Source organism: Sminthopsis crassicaudata, chromosome 2 (genome assembly GCF_048593235.1).
Source record: "Sminthopsis crassicaudata isolate SCR6 chromosome 2, ASM4859323v1, whole genome shotgun sequence".
Taxonomy (NCBI): domain Eukaryota; kingdom Metazoa; phylum Chordata; class Mammalia; order Dasyuromorphia; family Dasyuridae; genus Sminthopsis; species Sminthopsis crassicaudata.
The window spans coordinates 84,377,216-84,404,517 of record NC_133618.1 but is presented as its reverse complement, the minus strand read 5'-3'; the positions used below and the strand labels follow the sequence as shown (position 1 = coordinate 84,404,517).

At 33.3% G+C, this 27,302-nt stretch overlaps 1 protein-coding gene across 4 annotated transcripts in view; it reads right to left on the bottom strand.

The window, feature by feature from the left end:
• MTA3 (metastasis associated 1 family member 3) overlaps positions 1-27,302 on the bottom strand; it is a 174,725-nt gene that overhangs the window by 114,390 nt on the left and 33,033 nt on the right. For all 4 annotated transcript variants that reach the window (XM_074286690.1, XM_074286692.1, XM_074286691.1 and 1 more), the window contains exon 4: positions 17,949-18,075. In XM_074286690.1, the coding sequence (XP_074142791.1) occupies positions 17,949-18,075 (127 nt within the window). The remainder of the gene's footprint in view (positions 1-17,948; positions 18,076-27,302) is intronic.

Genomic DNA, 27,302 nt, shown 5'->3' with positions numbered 1-27,302 from the left:
CTATTTAGTATAAGCATAAATTTCAGCCAGTCATATAACTTTCCTGAAATTCAATTTCCTAATTAGTAGATGGGACATTATATTTTCTAATTGGGGACATTCAAGGAAGGTTTTATAAAAGAGGTGGCATTTGAACTAGACCTTAAAAGATAACAGGATTTTGATAAAGAGAAGGCCAAGAAAAGTGAAGGCAGGATGTGTGATGGATTGGGAACCATCACTCCCAGTATGTAAGGCAATTTATGTTACTTCTCTGAAATTCTGCTTCCTCAAATATAAAATAAGAAATAAGAAGCCTATCCTAGATGAACTTCTAAGGTCCCTTTCAAGCCTAAAGCCAATGATGTAGAAAAACAAATGGCATATTAAAGTAATACTGATTAGTATATATCTAAACTACAAGATTGGACATGTATAGGAAATAGCAAATAATAATAATAATAATAATAATAATAAATAAGGCTGGAAAAGTTAAGTTGTATTATAGGGTAGACTTGGAAAGCCATGCTGAAAAGCTTGAATTTTTGTCTGTAAAAAATAGGGCAATATGAAATTGGGCAAATAAGTATTTTATTAAGTACCTGAGAAAGATCATAATTTTATAAGATCATAATATGATCTTATAATGAGGAAAGAATGAACTAGAGTATGGAGACACTATGGCAATCATATGAGGATTCGTCTGTTACTAAACTAGCTAAGGATTAGCACACAGAAATTACTGTTTTACTAATGATTAACCAGTATATAAGCCAAGAAGTTCCTGTGTACTCAATTTAGTCAGCTTAATATTTAGACAAATAATGTATAATTTTACTGATAATCAATTTAGCAAACTTTATTTAATCTATGTATGTAAAATTCCCTTATCACAATGCCTTGTGATTAATAAGAGGATGCAGATTATAGGGAAGGAGAAGAGGGAAACAGATCACCATTTAGGCCACCTATTTAATTGCTCCCTTCTGTCTCCCTCTCATTAAGTCTTGTTGAATCTGCTCAGCAGCAATCAGGTACAAAGGCAGAGATTCAGAGGTCTGGGCTTTAAACAGAAGTTTAAATAGAACACTACCTGTTATCACTCTTAGGACTGCAGAATTAGGGAATCACACACTTGCATGCCTGGGAGAAAATGAATTACCTGATTTGCAATCTGAAGCAGCTGGAACATAATGGGTAGAATGCTAGGGCTGGAGACAGGAACCTCCAAAAAACACTTGTGTGGTTCTAGAAAGTCACTTAGCTCCTGTTTGCCTCAGTTTCCTCAATTATTTACAAAATGGGGATTATGATAAAATCTATTTCACAGGACTGTTGTAAAGACCAAATGAGATAATATCACTAATAATCATTATGTAGTAATAATAATTTATTAGCACAGTGCATGGCACAAACTAGGGTATATAATAAATTCTTGTGTCTCTCCCTCTTCCATCCCAAGGTATGCCTTGGCAAGAAATTCGACTGCTTTTCTTCATAGGAGACAGGAATGAATGAGGAAATAAAGGTAGAAGGCATTTAAGTAAGTGATGTGAAATAAGGAAAAAAGAGGATTCATTCAGTCAATGCCCTTTTTTTTTTAAGTGAATTATGAGGCAAGACCCTGAGATTGGGGAGGGGGGAAAGCTATGGAAAGTTTAAAGAGAGGTAAAAAGGTTTGGAAAAATCACTGTGGTGAGTGGGATGAGTCAATTAGAGAGGTATTAAAAGGATTCACTTATACAGAAGTCCAAATGAGGTCTTGTAACATCAGTTTGCAATGGATCAAATCTGCACAATTCTGTAATTTTCCCCCAGCTAAATAAGTAGGAATATAAAGCAGTGAATGATGGGAATAAGCTAAGGCTTAGGCTTCACAAGGCAGTGTCAGTGTCAGATAAGGGGGAAAAACATAATATTAGTAAAGTATTTAACACAGTGTCTCACACATTGTGGGCATGGTATAAATGCTAGCTATTATTATTATTATCACTATTTCATTATTATTATTACTTGAAAAGACAACGTATTGTTGAACTACTTCACCAAAGGATTAAGATAGAAGGAGAGAATGTACCCAGTGCAGCGGTCAGTTAAGAGAATTTTTTAATATAAAGGTAATGCATAGTAGATGATGGTAAAATTAGGGGTATGACCTTCCTCTATTCATAAAGTTAAAGTAGAGTGAAGGATTAAGGTAAGTAAATTGAGGAATTAGGGAGTTCAAGTCCCCAAGTATGAAAGGAGGAACTGGAAAGAAGGTAAAGATTGTGAAGCAGGCACTGAACTCACTGAGGAGGTCAGAAGATAATAGCTACCAGAAGTATGATTGGGTGGTGGAAAAGAATTGAGTGAACTTCAGCAAAGGAGTGGTTAGTGAATAATGGTGGTAGAAAGGGAACTTGTTGTGGCTATGGAGAGCAAGAAGCATTTCAATCCCACTGTTTCAATAAGTGAGTTTGGCTCATAGAAAAGAGTAAGGGTAGACAATGCTGGTAAGGGACAGTTAGATCTCAATGAAAGCTAGAAGATAGAAGGAGTGGAGAGGGGGAGGAAAGGAAAAGATTTTAAATGAAACAAGTTTGTTCCCTACAGAGCAAATATTCCAGAGAGTACAATGAAATAGGGTTAGGAATACTCACTCTTCACTCTACCTCCAGAAATGAAAGAAAAATTAAAGGCTCAACTGAAGATTTTTTCAATCTCCACAACTGTTACTGCCTCCCTTCCATGTATTTGCTTTGCATATAGCTTATTTATATAGTATCTTCCAGTAGAATGTAAGCTTTTTGAAGATAATGAATAATATAAAATCACTTCTTGTATTAGTGTCCCGAGCATACTGACCTGCAACTTAGTAAGTACTTTAAAAATACTGATTAGATGATTAATTGAAAGAGGGTGATTTATAGTACCAATAGTACATTAGGAAGCTCAAGCACGATGAAGTCTTTAAAAAGCCAACTGGATTTTGCAATAAGGAAATCATAGATAATCTTGGAGAAAACAAGTTTCAAGCTGGTGAAGAAGATGGAAGTTAAGTTGCAAAAAGTTAACAAAAAAGATAAAAGGTATTAAATAGAATGGAGGCAAAGACTACAGGCAGACTTTTCTAGAATTTTGATTTCAAAAAGAAGCAGAAAAAGAACCTTGTAGGTAGGGAAGAATCACGTAAAGGTTTTTTAATAATTGGGAATACCTGAGCCTCTTTTTTCTTAATACTATTTTATTTTTCCAAATATATGTAAAGCTCTAAGATTTTATGTTACAAATTTTTTCCCTCCTTCCTCAACTCCCCTCTCCCCACAAGACAGTAAGCAATTCAATATAGGTTAAATATGTATAATCCATCTAAACATATTTCCATATTTATCATGTTGTAAAAGAAAAATCAGACCAAAAGGGGAAAAACCACAAGAAAGGAAAAAAAAAAAAAAAAAAAGGTGGAAATAGAATGATTCAATCCACATGCAATCTCCGTAGTTCTCTCTCTTTTCTCTGGGTACAGATGCCATTTTCCATTCCCAAGTCTATTAAAATTGTCTTAAATCCTCTCATTGTTGAAAAAAGTAAAACCCATCACAATTTATCATGATATAATCTTGTTGCTACTGTTACCATGTTCTCCTGAATCTGCTCACTTCACTTAGCATCAGTTCATGTAAATTCTTTTCAGGCTTTTCTGAAATTATCACTTTTTATAGAACAATAACATTTTACATTCATATACCATAACTTCAGCCATTTCCCAACTAATGAACATCCATTCATTTTCCAGTTCTTTGTCACCACAAAAGGGATGCTACAAACATTTTTGCATACATGGATCCTTTTTCCTTCTTTTATGATCTCTTTGGGATATAGACAGTAGTGACAGTACTTAAGCATTTTTTTAAAAACAGAATATCAGGACAGATTGAACAAAACAGACTTTTTTTGGCTTCAAGGAGAATAATTAAGAGTTTACTATAATAGAGGAAGGAAAAGATTAGATTTCTAGGGTTGGCAATTCAATAAACCTTTCATGATCAAGGAACTTTAAACAACATTTTCAAGACTTTTATTCAATTTATGTACTCTTATAACTTGAAGAACTATCCTGTTCCTACAAAGTACTAGGAGCTTCAGCAGACAAAAAAAAAAAAAAAAAAAAAGGTGTGTGTGTATACACACACACACACACACACACACACACACACACACACACACACATATATAAAATAGTTACAGCAGAATTCACAAGTGCATGCACATAGCACTTCCATATGTCCTCTTCTCCCTAGAACACACATCCAGCACCTAATAATTAATTCTCATATCATTACTGGAGCAGCTGATAGCACAGTGCATAGAGTATGAAGTCAGGAATTCTGAAGTTCAAATTAGGCTTCAGATGCTTACTAAATATGAATTTGAGAAAATTACTTAGACACTATTTGCCTTGATTTCTTCAATTATAAAATGAGGATAGAAATAGCTAGAGGTGGTTCTGAGGATCAAATGAAATATTTGTAAAAATCACTTAGCATGGTGCCTGACACTCAGTAGATGCTATATGTATGGGTTATTCACTTTTCCTATTCCTTCCCTCTCCTACATGCTCACAATTATTGATAAGCAAAGGTGGCCCATACCACCACCAAAATAATAAGCTAGAAAGCAAATTATTTATGTCAATTTAACATCTAAGAATGTTACCTGAGAATGAGAACTATACCTGCAGTACTCTATTGCATGATCAAAGACAGCAATCATTGGTCATAAAAAAGGAATCTAGATGAAAGAATGTGAAGATCTTATTATATACAACAGGAACCTAATTAATATTTCTTTAAGAAATGATTTATCTCAATATTGGAAAAATCACCTAAAGGTCATCAGTATAATCTTTGTGTTGGAAGGATAACACATCTTTATTTAAGTCAGGGTTCTTAAGATTTTTTTTTATATACCAAAGATATCCTATGTAGAAACCTATGGGACACTTTCCCAGAATAAAGGTGAATCGCATATATTCACAATGGAAATAAATGATAAATTTCATTTAGAGATCAATGAAAATAAAGACAGTTTACTTTCCCACCCAATTTCACAGATCCCCGATAATCTATTTACAGAACTCTTAAGAGTCCATGGAATTGGGAATGAGAAATCTTGATATCCTTAATTGCACAATAGAATGCCGAACTAATGCAATGCCCTGTTTAGAATGAAGACTATAAAAACTAGTTTAGAAATTTGGTGTATGTATTTTTTGGCTTCTGGGCTAAGGGGTGGGGAAGGTACTTCTATATGCAATAGGAGACACTCTGCCACATCTATAAAATTCTTCCCTTTATTTTCCAATATATCTCCCTCCCCCACCAAGAGCACCATCTCTTATAAGGAAAAAAAAAAAAAGCCACTGAGTGTCTCAAAGAAGGTTTACATTCCCTGTCTCAACATTTTTGGCTGCTGAAAAATAAAACCCAAGTCTGGCTCCAGAAAGTCTCTCAAAAGAAATAAATGTCACTAGAAACACTTACTGAAATACCTACAGGTTTAATTATAAATAATCTTGCATTTTTTGAGTCTATAAACATTTACTGGAAAGGGAGAATGGAACAGTCAATAGGGCCAGACTCAAAGTCTATCATACATATTCTGACACACACATACTGAGTGTATGACTCTAGACAGTGACCAACTCTATAAGAGAATAAGAGTAGAAAAGATGCTAACCTGTACTAGTAAAAGAAATTTCTTACCTAGGAATTTCCTATGTCAGTTAAATCAGTGGCCTAGTTTTGCCAGTGTATTGGTCAAATTTAAGCAAATTTGAATGAACATATAAATAATATTTCTTAATTACTTCCAATTAAATACAAATCATTTATTAATTTGGCAAGGCTTCAAATGAATGACAATAGTTTAATTTTCCTACTTTTTTGGGCACCAATTGTGAATTATATTCCTAATTCTCTCTTTAAAAAAATTCTTTATTATGTTCATGAAAATTTTTCTGGAGTTTCTCTGGCTGATTTTACTTTTTCATAAGCAAATGACTTAAGTATGCAGCTTCCTCATACTCTTAATTAGCTGACACATCCCTAGTAATGTATTGATAATTATATCAAACATTTAGAAAATAGTGTTTCTTGAAAAGAAAAATGAAAGGAGTTAGGACAGTGTTTCTACTAGAAATGTCTAATAAAAAAGTGAAGAAATACTTTTTTAAAAAAGAGGTAGACATCCAATCTATAATTATGCAGTATTTCTCTCTTCAATAAAACAATTTAAAGAGGTAGATAACATTTAGCTGCATACTGTCAAGAATTTAGAAGTAAAGCTTCTTTTAACCATAAAAGAAAATTCATCTATTATCATGGCCAGAAGGTTACCTTGAAACTTTCTGGAACAGAAGCACAATTATCTTACTTCTAAATGCAGAATAGTATTTTCAAAGATCACCACAACAGGCATAGAGTTTAAGATTTAGAATGGAAGTGATTCTACTGTCTATCTACCCAGGTTACTTATACCTTCGGAATCCAATACTTAACATGCAACAAGAAAATTGGATTTACACACATATATTATATCTAGGTTATACTGTAACACATGTAAAATGTATGGGATTGCCTGTCATCTAGGGGAGGGAATAGAAGGAAGGAGGGGAAAATCTGGAAAAATGAATATAAGGGATAATGTTATAAAAAAATTACTCATGTATATATACTGTCAAAAATTTTTATAATTATAAAATTAATTTAAAAAAAAAGAGATAAAAATATTTTTAAAAAAAACTTCCCTTTTAGAGAGTATTAGAAAATGTTAGAAAAATTAGAAAAGTATCTAAAAAAAAAAAAAAAAAGGAAAAAAAAAAAAAGAATGGAAGTGATTGATGAACATATACAAATAAAAGGAAGCACTGTAGTCAAGCTTTCACCCACAAAGACTCTAAAGATTGAGGAGCACCAAAACAAGTGGTGATGGGAAAATCTAAGGGGAAACCATAGTGGATCATTTTTCCAGACAAGATCAGTCCTAGAAAATAGTCAAAAGCTTGACAGTACTAGGGAGGGACTACAGATAAGAAGCTCAGCAAAACCTTCCAAAGCCTAACTCAATTGGGTTTTGTGCCTCTGTACTAAAAAAAGATTGAGTCCACAGCTATGACAATGACCCTAAAGCAGGAGTCATAGATTCAACCAAAAGACCAGTGCTGGGGCCTATCACTAAGTACAGAGGGAAAGGAGCTCAAGCTAAAGGGATGACCTGTAGTTCTGTCAACTCTGAATTGTGCCAAGTAGCTGATGCAGCCTAGGATAAGTGGCTGTCTTCTGAAGGTCCAATCAAAGGTAAACCTTGAATTAGTTCACTGGAACCCCAAATTCTAACCAGAAATCTGCAAAGCAGACAGAGATGGAAGTGATCAAACCATACTGTACATTAGACTGAAAAGCTGAATAACCTATAAGATTGCAATTCTTACTATTTCCTGAAGCCTGAGCTGTCCCTTAAAACCCTGAAGAATATAGCACTCAACATGAAGAATAAATAAAGATAAGTGTTAGGTTCTTACTAAGTGCTAATGAGATAATGAGATATTAGGTTTTTACTAAGTGCTAAGTCGGTACTTAATAATTCTCTAGTTCCGGCCTTTACTGGGAGTTTTACTTGTGAATTCCTGAGGAGGAGCTTGCATGCTTAGGAGGAGTAAGTTCATTGGTTGAAGTAATTTTCCCCAGAAGTCCTTGCGTTATCCCACACCCATTCTCTGGGAGGATAAAAGAGGGTGGCACTCGAAAGATAGTCTCTGTTCTAGGTTAGAGTTGGAGGGGCTCTCTGGAGGAGAGAGAGTCTCTGCTCTAGGCCAGACTTGAGGTGGCTCTCTGGAGGAAGAAGTCTCTCCTCTAGACCAGAGAGCGATCGGCAGCTTCTGGAGACAACAGCACATTACAGATAAGGATTAAATAAGGCAGCAACATTTCCTTCTAAAAGTAAGAAGAGCCCAATCCTAAGTGATAATACCAATTCAGGAACTAAGGATGGAAAAATGAGTAAAAAAAAAAAAAAATGAAAAGCCTAAAACAAAAACAAAGCTAGGCTACAAGTTTTCCTAGAATTCCTGAAAGAAATGAAGAGTTTTAAAAAGTGGTTACAAATTCAATGAAAGATCTAAAAGAAAAAATTTGAAATGAGATGAGAGTTCCAGAGCAAAGTTCTCAATTCTTCTTGTGTGGTGGAAACCTCTACTAAGTAATCTAATGAAACCAATGGACTCATGTAATCAAAAGCAAGCAGCTAGGTAGTACAGTAGATAAAACACTGGAATCAGAAAGACTTTAGTTCAAATCTTCAGACATCTACTAGTTGTGTTACCCTGGACAAGTCACTTAACTGTTTGCCTCAGTTTTTTCATCTATAAAATGAAGTGGAGAAGGAAATGGCAAATCTCTCCAGTATATTTGCCAAGAAGACTTTATGGACAGTATTCCATACTATGGTCCATGGTCACAAAGAATCAGACTCAAACGAATGATTGAACAACAATCAAAATCAAGCACAAAACACTGAGCTGATTGTGAAAATGGTGTTAGGGACACAACACTCAAAAACATGATTAGTGACAGTTTTTTAAAAAGGAATCTAATAAAATGGCAAAACAGTTTTAGATAATGATAAGTTGCTAAGAAATACATAAATACTAAACAGTGACCTGGAATGAGGTTTGGACTGCTGTTTGGCCCGCCTCTCAGGTTACAGGAACAGGTCAGGTAAGCTAAAACTTTGCTGGGAGGTCATGGCAAATGGGGGAAGAAATGATGCAAACTTTTCTACTCTTCCACTGCAACAGGAGAGATAACATAAATATGGTCTTTAACCTTGACAAAGACCCAAAGTTTGCTTGTGGAGCAAAGGCCTAGGAAGGGTTGCAGCTTTTAAAGTTATTGTGAAATGCTGTAGTTTTCAACATGCTCTATGTTTCTTTTTTTTCCCTTTTTAAAAATAATAAGCTTTTTATTTTCAAAGTAATGCAAAGATAGTTTTCAATACTCAACCTTATAAAGCCTTGTGTTCCAAATTTTTCTTTCTCCCTTTCTCTACTCTCTCCCCTAGACAGCAAGTAATCCAATATGTTAAATATATGTGAGAGATGTACAATTCTTCTACACATATTTGCACATTTATCATGCTGCACAAGAAAAACCAGATCAAAAATGAAAACAATCACCTCATTGCTGAAAAGACATGCTCTATGTTTCTTGAAGAAGAAATAGCACAGATGCAAACATGAAATTTTAATTTGCTTAAAATATTCCCTTACTTATCAATCACATTGGAACAAATTCACTTTTAAAAAACACACATTACAGAAAAATTGGCTGTATATGAAATCTAAGTTCACAGATTGCCTCAAATCTATCCATAGCTTAAAGTAAAGAACTGCTCAAGAAAAAACTTTTAAGAAATGTTAACAGCTTAGTAAAAGAGATACAAAACTTTGTCCAAATAATGGACTACCAACAGAATGGACAAAATAAAAGTAATCTCTGAACAAGACAACAAGAAATTAAAATAAAGTTAGAAATTACAAAAAACAAAAAAACTTTGATTATAATATATTGAAAAGCTGCAAAAACAAAATTAAAGAAGAGAAGATAAGGAATGTAGTTAAATAAAAAAATAATCTTCATCTCATATTTCTCAGATAAGAATTTGGCAACTAACATATATAAATAATCATATGAAATGTTGAAAAATCACTGTAAATTAGAATAATATATATCAAAAGAACTCTGAAGTTTTATCTCACATCCAATAAATTGGCAAAGGTGACAAAAGATGGGAATGGTCAATGGTGGAGTACTGCAAGAAGAAAAGAACACTCGCGTATTGACAGTAGAATGTAGACCAAAACAACAAGTTTGGAAAGCATTTAGAATTGTGCAAATAAAGTTACTAAAGTACTCATAACATTTGAAGAAGCGATACCACTGCTAGGCATATACCCTTAAAGAAGGATGTGATACATTGGCAAAAATGTTTGTGGCAGCCCTTTTTTGTAGTGGCTAGAAACTGGAAATTGAAGGATGCCCATCAATTTATTCAGCCATTCTCCAATTGATGGGAATTTTGGAATACTACTGTTCTGTAAGAAATGACCAGCAGGATGATTTCAGAAAGGCCTGAAGAGACTTACATGAACTGATGCTGAGTGAAATGAGCAGGACCAGATCATTATACATGGCAACAACAAGATTATACAATGATTAACTGTGATGGATGTGGCTCTCTTCAACAATGAGATGATTTAAACCAGTTCCTATTGTTCAGTAATAAAAAAAATCAGCTATACCCAGAGAGAGAACTATGGGAAAGGATGTAGACCATTTTTTCGGTTATTGTGTGCTTGCATTTTTGTTTTCTTTCTCAGGTTGTTTTTTTTTCTTTCTTTCTAGATCCAATTTTTCTTATGTAGCAAGATAACTGTATATATATATATACACACATATATCAGATTTAAGATATACGTTAACATATTTAACATGTATTGGACTACCTGCCATCTAGGGGAGGGGATGAGGGGAAGGAGGGAGAAAGTTGGAACAGAAGATTTTGCAAGGGTCAATGTTGAAAAATTACCCATGCATATGTTTTGTAAATAAAAAGCTATAATAATAATAAAAAAGGCCAGTGATAAGATGTCACATATAACTAAATATCAATAGCACTTTTTCTATTTAGTAATATAGAAATTGAAACAAAGTAGATATCCATCAATTGTGGAATGGCTAAAACAAATTGTGGCAAAAAGTATAATGGTACATTACTTAAGCTGTAAGAAAAGACAAATATAAATACAGAGGACCTTAGAAACATGCATATGAACCGCACTGAGTGAAGCAAACAGAATTAAGAAAATAATATGTATAATAATCACAACCATGTTTTGGAAAAAATAACCAAGACCAAAACAATTAAAAATGAATGTTACAAAGTACACACATGGAACCAAAGAAGAGATACTAGAAAATACAGCTGTCCCATCTTTTCCTGAGATGGTCTATAATTTCAAACTTTAAAAAAAATAAAATTAGAGAACAAATTCTTTATTCAACCAAATCCTGCCAGTATTGAGACTAAATGCTACATTAAAAAGGTGTTTTTTAAAATTACAACAAAATTAGCAAGGTAGCAACTTAAGTCACTAAACTTACATAATAACAATCTTTAGTTTTATGCACAATACTTTCAGCTACTTTGAAAGACAAAGTAACCTGAAAAAATTTCTTTTAGTTTTCACTGTTTTGTAAAAAAGCTTTGAAAGACAAAAGGTACCAGAAATAAATATCACAAAGCAAGTATGGAAAGAAGTTGAAAACAACAAAATGTTTACCTCTCCTAAATCACATCATTCTTCTTCATCTTTTTAAATAATTTACTTCATTCATTTTTCTGACCTCTTCTAACCTTACCTTTTTTCAGCATTTTAAGAGACTCTACTCAAAAAAAAAAAAAAAAAAAAAAAAAAAAAAAAAAAAAAAAGAAACTAGTATGGCCTGGAAGGAATATTTTAATTTTGAACTGCCTTTGTTCCCTCAGTTGGATAATTGCCATATTTTTCAAATGCGTACCAGTAACCAAAGGACTCAGTTTTTGTTGCTTTTGACTGTTCTGAGGCACATGCTAGGGGGTGTAGGGAGGAAAGAGAGGAGATTTGGGTGGAGGGAAAACATCCAGATCCTATGATACCATGTTCTCAAGTGCTGATTGGTTTTTGTTCTTTATCCCCTCTTCTTCTATTTCCTTTTTTTTTTTTCCCAACTTCTATGTTTTGTTTGCCTTTCATTTATTTTAAACACAAAATAAGAATTTTTTTAAAAAAGACTGCCAAGTACTCAGCAGCACCATAAGAGAAGAATCAATGTAAAATAACAAATTTCCAATTTAAGTAAACCTATGTAAAAAATACTACACATTGTTTTCAAAGTGTCCAGCTTTTCTTTGCTTCCTGGTTTTTTTTCTATGCAGTGCACATTTTATTCTCTCCTTCCGTCCCTTGCAAAAAAGTGTATAATAAACTGCAAATGCACACATACTAAAGACATTTATCATTAGAGGAAGGAAAGTATTAGCAAGAAAAGATCTCAGAATGGGATTCTTGCAAAGGTGAGATTTTAGCTGAGATTTGAAACAAGATAAGAGGGGGCAGATAGCTGGTATAGTCCTCCTGAAGTCAGAAGGACCTGAGTTCAAATCTGGCCTCAGACACTTTAACACTTCCTGGCTGTGTGACCCTGGGCAAGTCACTTAACCCCAATTGCCTGGGGGGGGGGAGAAAAGGAAGAAGGGAAAGCCAGGAAGCAATCAGTAGCCAAAAATCTTGCCTTATAAGTAGGAGCAAGGAGGGCAGTGTTTCAGGATGATAGAATATGTAAAGTATAAAAAGACTGGAAAGGTAGGAAAGATACTTAGGACACTTAGGGAAGGCTTAATGCCAAAGAGAGGATTTATATTTGATAATACAAGTGAAAATAGGGAAACACTGTAATACTTGGTGACATGATCAGATTTGTACTTTAGGAAGATCATTTTAATTGCTGAGTGGATAGATTCTAGTGAGAAAAGACTAAAGCCAGAAAGAGCAATTAGAAGGTTACTACAACAGTTTAATTATAAAGAGATGAAGGCTTGCACCAAGGTGGTGAAAATGTCAAGAGAAATGTCAGGGGTACATGAAGATAAAATTTGAGCCTGGGATAATACCTAGGTTGCAAGCCTAAGTAGTTGGGAAGATAGCAGAGTTCTTCTCAAGTGAAGTTAAGAACAGAAGATTTTTGGGAAAAGATAATGAGTTTGGCTTCAAACATGCTGAGTTTAAGATGTCTAAGGGACATTCAATTTGAAATATCCAAGAGGTAGATGGAAACAAAAGACAATCAGGAGAAAGGTTGGTGCTAGATAAACAGATCTATTTTGGGGGATTTTTGTATAGAAAGAATGGTTGAATCCATATGAACTGACAAGATTATTGGATTATTTTAATCCAATATTTTAAAGACAATAGAAGATGAAAAGAGGATACAGACCAAGATGCTGTGAGAAACTTCCAGTTGCCAAGCAAAGACCTGGATGAAGGAAAGTAAAAGAAAGGTAATAACCACATATTAAACTTTACTATGTGCCACATATTATGCTAACTAAGTGCTTATGAATAAATTATCTCATTTGATCCTTAGAAACCCCAAGAAATAAGTGCTACTATGAAACCCATTTTACAGCTACAGAATTGAGGTAGACAGGTTAAGTAACTTGTCATGGTTCACATGCCTAGGGAATAGTCTCAGTTTCCCTGACTCCAGGCTCAGTGTTCTATCCACACTGCCTAGCTACCTAAAGATTAAATAAAGGAGAATGAGAAATCAGAAAGAAAACAGAAGAGAAACCTAGAGAAAAGAAACATGAAAGGGTAATTAATAGTGTGAAAAGCAACAGTGATATCAAGAATTAGGATTGAGAAAAGGTGATTAGATTTGGAAATTTAAAAAACCACTTGCAACTGATGAGTAATTTCATTTGAATGATGAATTCAGAATACAGATTTCTGAGTGTTAAGAAGAGAGTGAAAGGCACTTTCAGTTGATGATGGAGAGAAACAGCTACACCCAGAGAAGGAACACTGGGAATTGAATGTAAACTGTTAGCACTACTGTCTTTCTACCCAGGTTACTTATACCTTCGGAATCCAATTTTTACCGTGCAACAAGAAAATTGGATTTACACACATATATTGTATCTAGGTTATGCTGTAATACATTTAATATCTATTGGATTGCCTGTCATCTAGGGGAGAGAGTAGAAGGAGGGAGGGGAAAATTTGGAAAAATGAATACAAGGGATAATGTTGTAAAAAAAAAAAAATTACTCATGCATATGTACTGCCAAAAAAATTATAATTAAAAAAATTAAAAAAAAAAAAAAAAAGACAGTGAAAGGAAAGGCAGTTGAGGCCCAAATTACAGAAGACCTTCTCAAGGAATTTACTCACTAAAGGGAGAAGATAGCATGATAGCTAATGGAAATAGTCTGTTCAAGGGAGGATTTTTTTGAGAAAAAGGGAGATAGGCATGCTTGTATGTAGTAAAGAAGTAGCCAACAAACAAGGAGAGATTGAAGATTAGTAACAGAGAGGTGATAAGAGGGGATAATTAGCTGGAGAACACAGAAAGGAATGCTATTTTAGGTACAGAGAGGCAGGTAAGTGATACAGGCAATAGAATACTGGGTTTAGAGTCAGCAAGACTTGAATTCAAAACTAACCTCAGACATTTTACTAGCTGTGTGACCTTGGGAAACTCACTTAGCTACTGTCTACCTCAGTAGACTCATTTGCTAAATAAGGTTCAAAATAATACCTATCCCACAGGATTGTTGTGAGATCGATGTATGGTATATATATAATGGATATATTTTCTTCCCCCCTCACTTCAAGGGTTTGCCTTGTCAAAAAAAGGGACAAAGAAGAAATAATGACAGAAGCCATCTTAAGTCATGTGAGATGAAGAAGAGGAGAGAAGGAACTACCAATGAATTACCTCAATTTGGGGGTGAAGTATGAGGCAAAATCAAAAACAGTAGAGAAAGGAAGTCATAGGAGTTTTGAGAATAAAAAGAAACAAGTATCCCCTGAGAACCTCCATGTTATCAAAGATCATAAGAAGAGTGACAACAAAGCTCTTGGGAATACTTGTAGTATTTTTTTATTTTAAAGGAAAAAAAATGAAAATGAAAAACCATACAAACAAGGAGGAGAACAGAAGAAAGATGACAGAGTTAGTTTGATTTAGAAATACTTTCAGCTTGACAGGTAAACAGAAGAAGGTAGGCTAAAGAGGTGGAAAAGTATAAGACAAAGGTTTTTAAACTGTAGGTCGAGATCCCATAAGGGGTCACATAACTGAATGTGGGGGGTATCACAAAATTTTAATTTATTATCAATAAATGTTTGAGTTGTATACCTATTTTATAGACCTATGTGCCCAGAGTCACATAAAAATTTCTCAGGCAAAAAGGGGAAAAAGTTCTAGTATTAGAAAATAGGTTGGGGAGAAATTCATGATTAAAAATTACTATAAATGTGAATGAAATGACCACAGATAGTTGGATTAAAAAGCAGAATCTAACATTGTTGTTTATAAGACAAAGCACTGAAACATAAAGATTCACATTTAAAATGATAAAGCAGAATAAAATCTATTATGCTTTACTTGCTCAAAAAAACCAGGGGTAGCAATCATTTACCTCAAAGCAGGACCAAAAAATGGACTTGATAAATAGGAAAAACTTTATTACGCTTAAAGGAGTCAAATGATAATAATAATTAATATTATGCTTTCAATGGCATGGTATCTAAGTCTTTTAATAAAAAAAAGTTAAATGGACATCATTGTAATAGTTGGATACATTAAAATTTCTTCTTTCAAACTTAGAAAAAAACTAACAAAACAGATAAACAAAAAAAGTCAAAGAACTGAATAGAAATTAAATAATAATAAAGTTCTAGGTATTAATGAATGGGAATAGAAAGAAAGTGTATTTTCCACACTAAATAGATAAAAATCAAGATATTTTAGGACATTAAAAAAACCTTATGCAGAAATATTAAACATACTCATTAACCATAATGAAATACAAATTGTGTTCATGGGATCAGGCCTTATTAGGTGACATATGTAGGACTGGAAAATATTTTATAGTCCAAGCTCTTCATCTTACCGATGAGAAAATAGAGGAACAAAACAAAACAAAACAAAAATTTAGGTGAATTCTATAGGGTCATGCAGATATTAAGAATAAGAGATAATATGAACCCAGATCTTCTAACTCCAAGACCAGAGACCTACCCATTATGCTATAGTGCCCATAAAGGTTGCTATTATAATGTTAATGTCCATTTCTCCAATTGCAATACTATCTATTAAAGTGTTTGTAATAACAAAGAAGATGTACTGACACACATACTAGGAGAAAACAAAACAGAAAACTATAGATCAAATGAACAGACCCTAATGAATGACAAAAATTTTTCAATAAAATATTTGTATAAATGGTACATCAAAAGGATTAAACACTGTGAATAAGGCAGCTTTAATGCAAGCAAGGAGGGTTGATTCTGTATAAGGAAAATCTTAATCCCAATGCCAAAACCAGTCACGTCATTTTATCAATATATTCAGAAAATCTTTTTACAATTTTTGTTTAATATAAAACTATAAAAGCAGCATCACACATAATGGAGTCAAAATAGAAACCTGTACTAAAAGATCTTTTAAGATAATTAAAACAAGAATTATTTAACACAGCACTAGAAATATTAGCCATAACATTAAAAAAAAAAAAAGAAATGGAGGGAATAGGTATAGTCAAAAAGGAAACAAAATAATTTCTTTTTACAGTTGATATGATGGTTTACTGAGAGAACCCAAGAGAAACAATTAAAAAGTAATTAAAATGGTAACATCACTTAAGTAAAGAACATAAAATAATATAAACAAATTACAATATCTCTAGACCAAAAAAAAATTCATTATTAAAAAATTAATTCTATTCAAAATAATCACATAAAATACTTTGGAGTTTGAATAATAAAAACACACAGAGAAACTATGCAAATTAAATCACAAAATAACCTTTACAAACACAAAGGTAGAGAGGGAAAGGGAAAGTAGAGGAAGAAAAGAAGAAAGAAAGGACAAAGGAAGGGAGACAGAAAGGGAGAGAGGGAAGGAAGGAAAGAAGGAGTATTTTACATAGCACCTACTATGTGCCAAGCACTGTGCTAACTGCTTTACACATATTATCTCATTGGATCTTTATAACAACTCTTATTTGTGATACCCCCCACATTCAGTTATGTGACCCCTTATGGGATCTCGACCTACAGTTTAAAAAGTTTAAATTAATTTTATAACAACTCTATATTATTCCCATTTCACTGACAAAACTGAGGTAAACAGAGGTACAGTGATTTACCCAGGATCCCAAAATAATAAGCATCTCAGACTAAATTTTAATTCAGATCTACCTGAGTTTTAGCACTTATCTACAGTACCACTTAGCTGGGAAATGGAGCTGTTAAGTGGCCTGGTGGATAAAGTGCCTTGCCTGGAATCAGGAAGACCTGAACTCAAATGTGACCTCAGATATTTATCATCTATGGGATGCTGGGCAAATCACTTAAGCCTATTTGCCTCAGTTTCCTCATCTATAAACTGAGCTAGAGAAGGAAAAGGCAAACCATTCTAATATCTTTGCCAAGAAAACCCCAAATGAGGTCAAGCCAAGTCAGACATGACTGAAAATTACTGAATAACAACAAAAATATGGGTAACGAAAGAATTTGACTTAACTATGCATATTTGGATGATTTTGGTTTTTCCTTTTTTAATGGGGAGGAGAAAGTAGGAGGGGCAGAAGATTAATTTTTATAATTTTTGTAAGGAAAAAATTGTTTTAAAATGTAATATATAGAAAATAAAAAATATATATTGTTATTTTAAAAATATATTTATATAAATTTTAAATATAAATTTTATAAATGTAAATAATCTTATAAATATAAATTTTATATATATTTATTTAACAATATATTAAAAAATGTTATTTTTAAATAACAATATATTTTAAAAGAAAATTAAGCTGTATATAATAGAGAGCTATAGGTTTATGGAAAAATATTTTTTGTTCAACTGTGTAACTTAATAAATACCAAATAAAATGGGCACACAAGTTCAAAAACAAGATTTAAAGGATAAAGGTTATTCCTGAGGTGCTCTTGAAAAAGATAACCATTTGCCATGAATAACTTAAGCATCCAACTATAAAAGAAAAAGACTTTTCAAAGACCCTCTTTGCTTAAAAATTCTAGGAATCTATGATTTTCTTGGACAATACAATCTCAAAATAACTTTCGAAATTCTTACCTGATATGTGTTGCAGGAAGAGATTCATATTGACGTGACAAAAATAGTTCTCTATGTTTCAACTGATGTTTCTGTTTATCTGTCAGATCAGCATCTATTGAAGTTTCAGATTCTTCTTCAATCTCTTCTACAAAAATATAAAAGAAAAATACCCATTAGAGAAGACTATGACAAACATGATCTGAACATTATCAACTTGAATGTTTTTAAATATTCCAACACTTGGTTGTTTTAATAACTTTACTTTAACATTTATTTCTTAAAATTTTGAGTTCCAATTTCTCTTTCTACAGTCCCTTTGCCTTTCCATTGAGAAGACAAACAATAACATTTAAATTACACATGTGAAGTATTTTATATTTATATTTCTATATTAGCCATGTTGTTTTAAAAAGGAGGGGAAAGGCAAGAAAAGTAAATTGAAAAAAGTATACAGCATTTAATTTCTTTTTTATTCATTTTATTTTAATAGTATCTTTCTCCCCAAAATATAAAGTTTTAACAATCATCTTTGCAAAACTTTGTGTTCCAAATTTTTCTCCCTCTCTTCCCTCCCTAAGACAGCAAGAAATCCAATATAGGTTGAATATGTGCAATTCTTTTAAACATATTTCCATATTCATCATGATTTACAAGAAAAATCAAATCAAAAGGGGGAAAAAATAAACTAAATGAACAACAATAGCAAAAAAGGTGAAAATACTATCCTTTGATCCACCTTCAATCTCCACAATTTTGTCTCTGGATGAGAGTGGCATTTTACATCCCGAGTCTATAGGAATTGCCTTGAATCTCTTCATTGTTTAAAAGAGCCAAGTTCATCACAATTGATCCTCACATAGTCTTTTCACTATGTCTAATGTTCTCTTGGTCCTACTTACTTCACTCAGAATTAGTTCATGTAAGTCTTTGCAGGCTTTTCTAAAATCAGCCAGCTCATCATTTCTTACAGAACAATAATATTCCATTATATTCACATACTATAACTTATTCAGCCATTTTCTAACTTTCAGCCATCCACTCAATTTCTAGTTCCTTCTCACTACAAAAAGGGTTGTTACATTTTTGTATAATTTGGTCCACTTCACTCTTTTATGATCTCTTTGAGATACAGAGCCAATAGAAACACTGTCCAGAATTTAATTTCATAATTTTCTTCATTCCTTTGGTTCTGCCCATATATAAACATATTTGTCTGGGCTAGAGAAAGGCTAAAAACAATAAGCCAGAGACGTACTAACAATGGAAGCAAATTGTCAAAGTTGACTTTCAGTCTTGTTTCTTTCTCAGAGATTGAGTTTGAACAGGCCTCCCCCTACCCACCCACACAGGAAATGAGCTGCTTTGAAATATTTTGCTTATAGAACTAAATTTACTGTAAAAATTCCCAGGAATCACTCAGGAAAGTAAAAATCTCTATTAACAAACATCTTATACCACAATCTTTTCTTTCTTAAGCCCTCCAAGAAGCTGGAGTTTTCGACTATATTTGGAGACCTCCTTGCATTAGAATCTACTGCCTTGTTTGGAAAATGCAGGTAATCTCTGGGTCACTACAGCAATGCTATTTACCATTAAGTATCCAAGAATGTAAGGTTATCCAGTAACCCCAGGGCTTCTGCCCTAGAATCTTTTTCTCCTTTCTCTATCACTGGTCCTGGGAGATTGAAGATTTAACTTTAGCCTCTTTCAGCATAATTTCATCTACTCTGCCCCCTTGCCACCATAATAAGGTAACAACCTTTTATTCCAATGCACACCCAATGACTTCAATTAGAAGCCTCCTTTCATTGTTAAATTATGCCTACCTTCCATAGTCAAAACTACCACTCATCCCAGAAGACAAATATGAAATACTGAGCCTCTTAATGACTTGGCTTTGTTATTTTTCATTTAGGATTTTATTGGCAAACATTAGCATGGTTTGCCATTTCCTTCTCCACCTCATTTCAAAGGTGAGGAACTGAAGAAAACAGGATTAAGTGACTTGCCCAGGGTCACACAACCAATAAGTGTTTGAAGCTACATTTGAACTCTGAATCTTCCTGATTCCATGCTCAATGCTCTATGCACTATGCCCCACTCAACTATTTCTAGGAAAAGGATTTCAGACACTAGGAAGAATGTAGAGCAAAGTAAAGATTTTACAAGCAGAATATCTTTGAATTTTGTGTCATCCCTGTTACTGTGAGATTAGGCAAAGAAACAGTACTAAATAGATGTTCATTTACAGTTCTAAGGTTTAGGTGATCAAATATTCACCAAACCCCAAAGCCTGCCTTAATCTCCCTTCTCTTCTTAGTTTCAAAATTAACAGACTCTACCACCTCAGTTACATAGCTGGATAATCACAACCTCTAATCTCACTATCACTCATAACTACTCTAATCATAATCCAGAATGCTGAATTTCATCTTTCCAATCAACTCCCTAGTCTTATACATCCCTCTTTGCTTCACTCTTTCTAAACTGATAAATTCTCACCATGATCTCCAGTCATTTCAACTATCCCTGTCCTTTAACCTTTCACTCTTGCACTAGTCTCCCATTCCTCCCTTCAGTGTTGTATTTATAGGTAACTAATTCAACTCTACCTTTATCCCCAAATCCCTTGTTCCTTTGCCCTGCCAACACTTAAGACTCCATTCCACACCTGCGGTCCTGCCTGGTTAAAATAATCATCTCATGCCATGTTTCTAACAGAAACCTTGACTGAGATAACACCACCCTCAACCTCTTTCTCTGCAATAGAGGACAGAGGTCCAAAATGCTCCCAATACCTTCCCTTTATACAGAGTAGGAACTGGACTTTTAGTTCACTTCACTCTGCATTTGCTCCTCTGCCTGATTTCAATTAGGTACCTCTTGGTTTCCCCTCCTCTTTCCTACTTCTTGTGTAGTCTCCGAAAGGTAAACTCCAGGACAGAGATGTCCTTTTTATTGCCTGTAATCCCCAAACTTAGCACAATACTTGGCACATTGCAGGTGATTAATAAATGTTTATTGGATTGAATTAGATCTTGTCAAATAACAATACAAAGTTACCCACTATCCTCATCATCCAGAAGAAGAATGATGATTAAATTTATACAATAGAGAATAATTATGATATATCATGCAACACAGAAAAACAAGTTCATTATAAATTTACATTATCTAATTCTCAGCTGGGCAACTCATTGTGGCAGAACAATCAATTTATTATTTGCTGGTTAACTCTAAACATTCTTTCCTCAAGGCCAACAAAATGCCTTTAGAATAGGAATTTTTAACTTGGGATGTACAAACTTCCAAAACTCCTTGGACAGATTTAAGGGTAGATGTCAATGGGATTCATGAACTTAGATAAGAGAAGGAAATTTTATTAAAGATAAGATTTCAATAATCTCTAATTCAAAACTAAAATTTCCTTCAATTATCTTTAAAATGTCCTGAAGAGAAGTCTATAAATTTCACCAGACTAACAAAGGGTTCAGTGATACAAGGTTTCAAAACCACTGCTCTCCGTTCTCTTACTTGGTGGCTTTACCAGCCCCTTAAGTTATCCAGATGCAAATGATTCCTAGATCCATATTCAACCCTAGTCTCTCTCCTAAGAGTGCCATACTCTTAGTACCTACTGCTCCTTAGATATTCTGAAGTATCAAGGACATCTCAAATTCAACTAGCCAAAAATAGAATTAATTATCTTGAATCCAAAATTCACGCCCCTTTCAAACTTCTCTATCTCTAAAGAATATCACCATTCTTCTAATTAAACAAGTTATAAGGTTCCCAAACTTGGTGTCATCCTTGCTTTCTCATTTCTTTCTCCCTCATATAATCAGTTGTCAAATCTTGTCCTCCATAACATGGCTTCTCTCTATTTAAAGCACAAAGAGCCTAGACTAGGAACTTATCTTCCTGGACTACTGCAACAGATTCCTAAAGTTGTCTCCTTATTTCAAATCTCTCCTCATCAATCTATTCTCCAGTGAGGTCAACCTGAACAGACTAAAGAATAGGTCTGACTATATCTTACTCATAATTACTTCTGAGATCAATTATAAATTCCACTATTTAGCATTTAAATCTCTTTACAAACTGTTCCAATCTACATTCCAGATACATTTCACTTGGAGGTGAAGCCAAGATGGTGGAATAAAGTCTAGGAAGCTGCTCAAACTACCAGTTTTCCTTAAAATTCACATGAAACCAAGCCTCTGAACAGAGTCTGATGCAAGGAAACTACTCTCCAGCTCAAGACAGTCTGAAAAAATTTTAAGTTCAGTCTCTCTGGGGTGAAAAAGATGTTTAGCCTACATCAGATAGATCCTGGGAAAGCCAGTGAGAGTGTCTTAATCATAAGAATCAGCAACTAAACTCCTCAATTCTGACTCAATAGAGGAGCAAATCAGTGGGGCAGCTTTTAGTTCCAGCTCAGAAGGCAAATTCTGGAAAACTAAGCTGTTTCAGAACAGGCAAAGCTAACCCCTATAAACACAGGGCTCAGAGTTGCACAAGAAGCTTGGGACAGTGCCACCTTTATCCCAGGAACAGAGCTCCACCTTAAAAGTGTTAAAACAAAACAAAAAAAAAAAAAAAAAAGGAAATACCAAAAGAAAAAGATAGAAAGGCAAATAAGAGAGGTAGAAGAAAAAAATGAGAAAACAAATGAGAGGCATGCATGAGTCAGTTTAGAAAAGGAAAGAAAAAACTGTATGAAGAAAACTACTTAAATTGTAGAATAAACCAAATGGATAAAGAGATACAAAAGATAACTGAAGAAAATCATACATAAAAAACTAAAACAGGGCAAATGGAAGCTAAGGATTTTGTGATTCAGCAAATGAAAACTGGAAGAAAATGTGAAATATAAATAAATATAAAAATAGATCCAGAAGAGAAAATTTTAAAATTATTGGGTACCTGAAAGCCACGATAAAAATATGATTTTAATACATGACACTCTTACTTCTATGAGTTCACAATGACTGTACCACAATGAACTTCTTTTAAAATCACTTCCAGCTCCAACAAACCTTAGTGTCCTACAAAATTCAGCTCAAGCACCACATTGTTCTATCTAATATCCTTAGATACTAGTATTTTCCCCTCAAAATTATTTTGAATTTGTTTTTTTATATATCTTTTCAAGTTTCAGCATCTCTTCAGTCATGAGTAAGTGGAAGAGTTCCCTGGAAAATTATGCTTGATTGGTTATTTTTTAAAAACTTTAAGATTTTTCTACAAACTTATACAAAATTGTTGAAAACTAACATTATAAGGAAAAGGAAAGTATTTTCTTCTTGAATTGATACTTTTAAAAAATTCTCTCTAAAAATTTTGTACTAATTCTCTTTTCCTAGAAGAGCATGATCTCACAAGAACAGTAAACTAATATTCAAAAATCTAGTTTCTAATATGACATATTCTACAAGCTAATCGTGTAACTTGAGGCAAGTAATTTACCACCTTGCACCTCATTTTCTTCAGTTATGTAATGAGAACATTTGGACTAATGATCCATAAAATCCCTCCCAAATTCTATAATTCCAAATGTTCTAAGATTAAAGAAAGTATTTTCTAAATGAGCAACAGTGAATTCTTTTTTAGCCTTCATAAAGAATGTCATGATGTGGAATTAATAAGATAGATGCATGATAGAAGTTTATAAAATCACACATGCATGTTTGTTATTAAATATATTGTATTGTGAATATATTATATACGTAATGTATTAAAAACAGAAGTGACACACCTCTCAGATTGGCTAAAATGACAGGAAAAGATAATGATGAATGTTAGAGGGGATGTGGGAAAAGTGGAACACTCATATATTGTGGGTAGAGTTGTGAACTGAACCAACCATTGTTAAGAAAAATTTTAAAGTATGCCCAAAAGGCTATCAAACGGCATACCCTTTGATCTAGCCATGTTTCTAGTGGGTTTGTATCCCAAAGAGATCATAAAGGAGGGAAAGGGACCTATATGTGCAAAAATGTTTGTAGTGGCAAGGAACTGGAAACTGAATGGATGTCATTCAGTTGGAAAATGGCTAAATAAGTTATGGAATATGAATATTATGGAATATTATTATTCTGTAAGAAATGATCAGCAGAATGATTTCAGGAGGCCTGGAGATGGTAAGTGAAGCAAGTAGAATCAGGAGATCATTGTACACAGCAACATTAAGATTATATGATGATCAATTCTGTTGGACACAGCTCTCCTCAACAATGAAGTGATCTAGGACATTGCCAATGGTCTTATGATGAAGAGAGCCACCTGCACCCATACAGAGGACTATGGGAACTGAGTGTGGATCACAACATAGTATTTTTACTTTTTTGTTGTTGTTTGCTTGAATTTCGTTTTCTTTCTCATTTTTTTCCTTTTTGATCTGATTTTTTTTGGGCAGCATGATAATTGTAGAAATATGTATAGAAGAATTACTGATGTTTAACATAAATTACTTGTCATCTAGGGAAGGGAGTAGGGGGGATGGGGGACATTTTGGAACACAGGGAACCACATATATTGGATTACTTGTTGTCTAAGGGAGTGAGAAAAATTTGAAACACAAGGTTTTTCCAAGGATGAATGTTGAAAATTATCTATGCATGTTTTCAAAATAAAAAGCTTTAATAAAAAAATAGAAGAATTCAATTTAACAATTGAGTACCTCTTCTGTGTTCTCCTTTATGAAAGGTAAAAAAATAAAAAGATAGTCTTCAATATTCAGAAACATAACCTCCTTAAATATCACAGAAATTGACATAGAGTTAAAATCCATAGATAAGATTTCATGGATCCAAGTCTACAAAAGATAGCAGCTCAGACAAGGTGGGAAATTCTCAATGCTGTTTCTAAGAGAAACAATTCCAAAAGGAAAGGAAAAAAAAAGAATTACATTAGATAGATGTTTCTGCAAATGGAAATCCCTGACCAATTTGAGATTTATATAAAAACAAAACAAAAAAAAAAAACCAAAACCCAAGTATACAAAATAATAGCAAAAGCATATAGGAGAGTATAAATAAAATATTGTTTATGAAATTATATAACTATTGTCAGAAGTTCTAAAACTGAGAATGAGGTGAGACTTGGTAGAAAAGCTGAGGAAAAAAGTTTATGGGGATTTTTTGATGCTAAAAAGGGAAAAGAGGAAAATGATAGATATAATAGGTGGATGAGGTAACGATGTAACCGAAAGAAAGCAAAAATGCTCAATTCTTATTAGCTTTCTGTTTTCTCTATCAAAAAGAAGGATTGTACACTAGGGGTAGAGGGTGGGGAGAACAAAACATGGCAAAGATAGAATGATAGTCAAGATAAGTAAGAAAATAAGGTACATTTAGCTACCCTTGATGAGTTCAACTCACCTATCCTAGATGAATATCATCCCCCATTACTTAAAGAAATGGTGACATATTGGTTGAAGAACTTTCAATAAAGGTGAAAGGTCTTGAGGAATGGAAAAAGTATCACAAGACTTGAAGACATTTTAGTGTAGTAGCAATAGTACTAAACTGAAATCACAGAACTTTGTGACTACAACAAAAAAATAATTTCATATGTATCGAACTTTTCTCTGTCTTTGACTTCTTAGTGATAAATGTCTAATCCTTGGAGCTCTGGTAACATAATTTCTAATTCCAAATCCTACCAACCTGAGGGTTAGCTAGCATAGTGGACAAAGGAGTCAGGAGACAAAAAGATCTTAGCAGCATAGAACATCGGACTGATTCTACTGAGACCAACTTTAATAGGGTTAAAGATAAAATCCTATAAAATAAGGTATCAAAAATAAATTTTACCAGTACAAGACAGGGTGAGACATGGTAAGACAATAATTTGTCTGAAAAAGACACAGGAGTTTTAGTGCATATTACACTTAACAAGTCAAGCTAGTATGTTTGCCAAGAAATATAACATGATCTTGGCACTAAGCAAGTCCTCAGATTCAAAAAATAAGTTCCACTGTACTTGCCTTGGTCACATAACATTTGTAATATTTATTCATTTCTTGGCATGATACCTTAGAAAGGATAAGCTTGAGGTTTAACATAGGAGGACTGATAGGCCATGCTAGGTGAAGATTGAAGAAACTGGGAATTCTTTAGCCTAAAAAAGAAAGGGTTCAGATGGACCTGATGTATTCCTTCAAATAACTGAAGGGTTATACAAGGTAGAAAAGGAATCAGATTTGTTCTGCTTATACAGTATGGAAAGGATAAAATTAGGCACAATACATGGAGATGGGAAGAGGACAGTTTTAGGCCTGAGGTAAGCTAAATTTTTCTAAATAATCACTAGCAGAAAACAAAATAGACTTCTCACCAGAAGTCTTGACACAAAAGCTAGAAAACCATTTTGGGATGTATGTTTTAGAGGGTATGCAGTTTATATATGTGATACCTGCTGAAGTCTCTTCCATCCTGAAATACTACATGATTCTGTATATGAGTTGTATAAGATCTTAAGTTGTATTGAAGACTTCACAAATAAGGTGGAGTCAGAGCTTAATAAAAAGTAGATAAAATTTATATAGATATGGAGGAAGATAGAAAGAACTATTAATTAATCTTCTCATTCACGATACAAATGAGCTTATATAGAAATTCAATGTGTTTAATTGAATACACATTCAGGAATTGCTTCCCATAGTAATATATCACTAATTCACAAAGAAGCAAGTTTGATCAAGCTAAATTAACTAATTAGAATAACTTATATTGTATAGGAGTAATAAATGACTTAATTTGAGATTTCATTCTATCTCAAATTTTATAACTAATCTGAAAATGAAGCTATGAAATTGATTTGAAATTCTCATAGAAAAGAGCTACTTTATTAAAAGAGAAAAAAAATTCAATGTTCTTTTTAATGAACTACTACTCAAAAGAGAAATAACAGCACTAAAAGAGTTTCATCAAGTTTCTTCTTCCTTAGAAGGAATAAGTTCTTTATGCCCAGGAACTATTATTTCCCACAGAAAGCATGAAAATCATTATGCTCTTTACCACTCAAAAGAATTTGATAGGTTTGCTGGTACATTAAAGCAAATCAGTTGCAACATACCCAGAACATAATGGTTTCAAGCAATAAATAAAAACTCAGTTTTCTTTGTACAGTGTAACAAGGACTACAGTTCTATCCAAATACTCAGGATGCAACCACTACAAATAACATATTTGACTATGAAGCTAAATATATACACAATCACCAAAAGAATAGTTAAATTTTATTTGACTTTTAATTTAAATGTGCTGGAACCTTAAGCATAAATAAGAACTAAAATCTTATCTTTTCAAAACTCCTAAAATCATATTTAGTTACCTTTTCAAAAGAACATGGGAGAGATGAAACTAA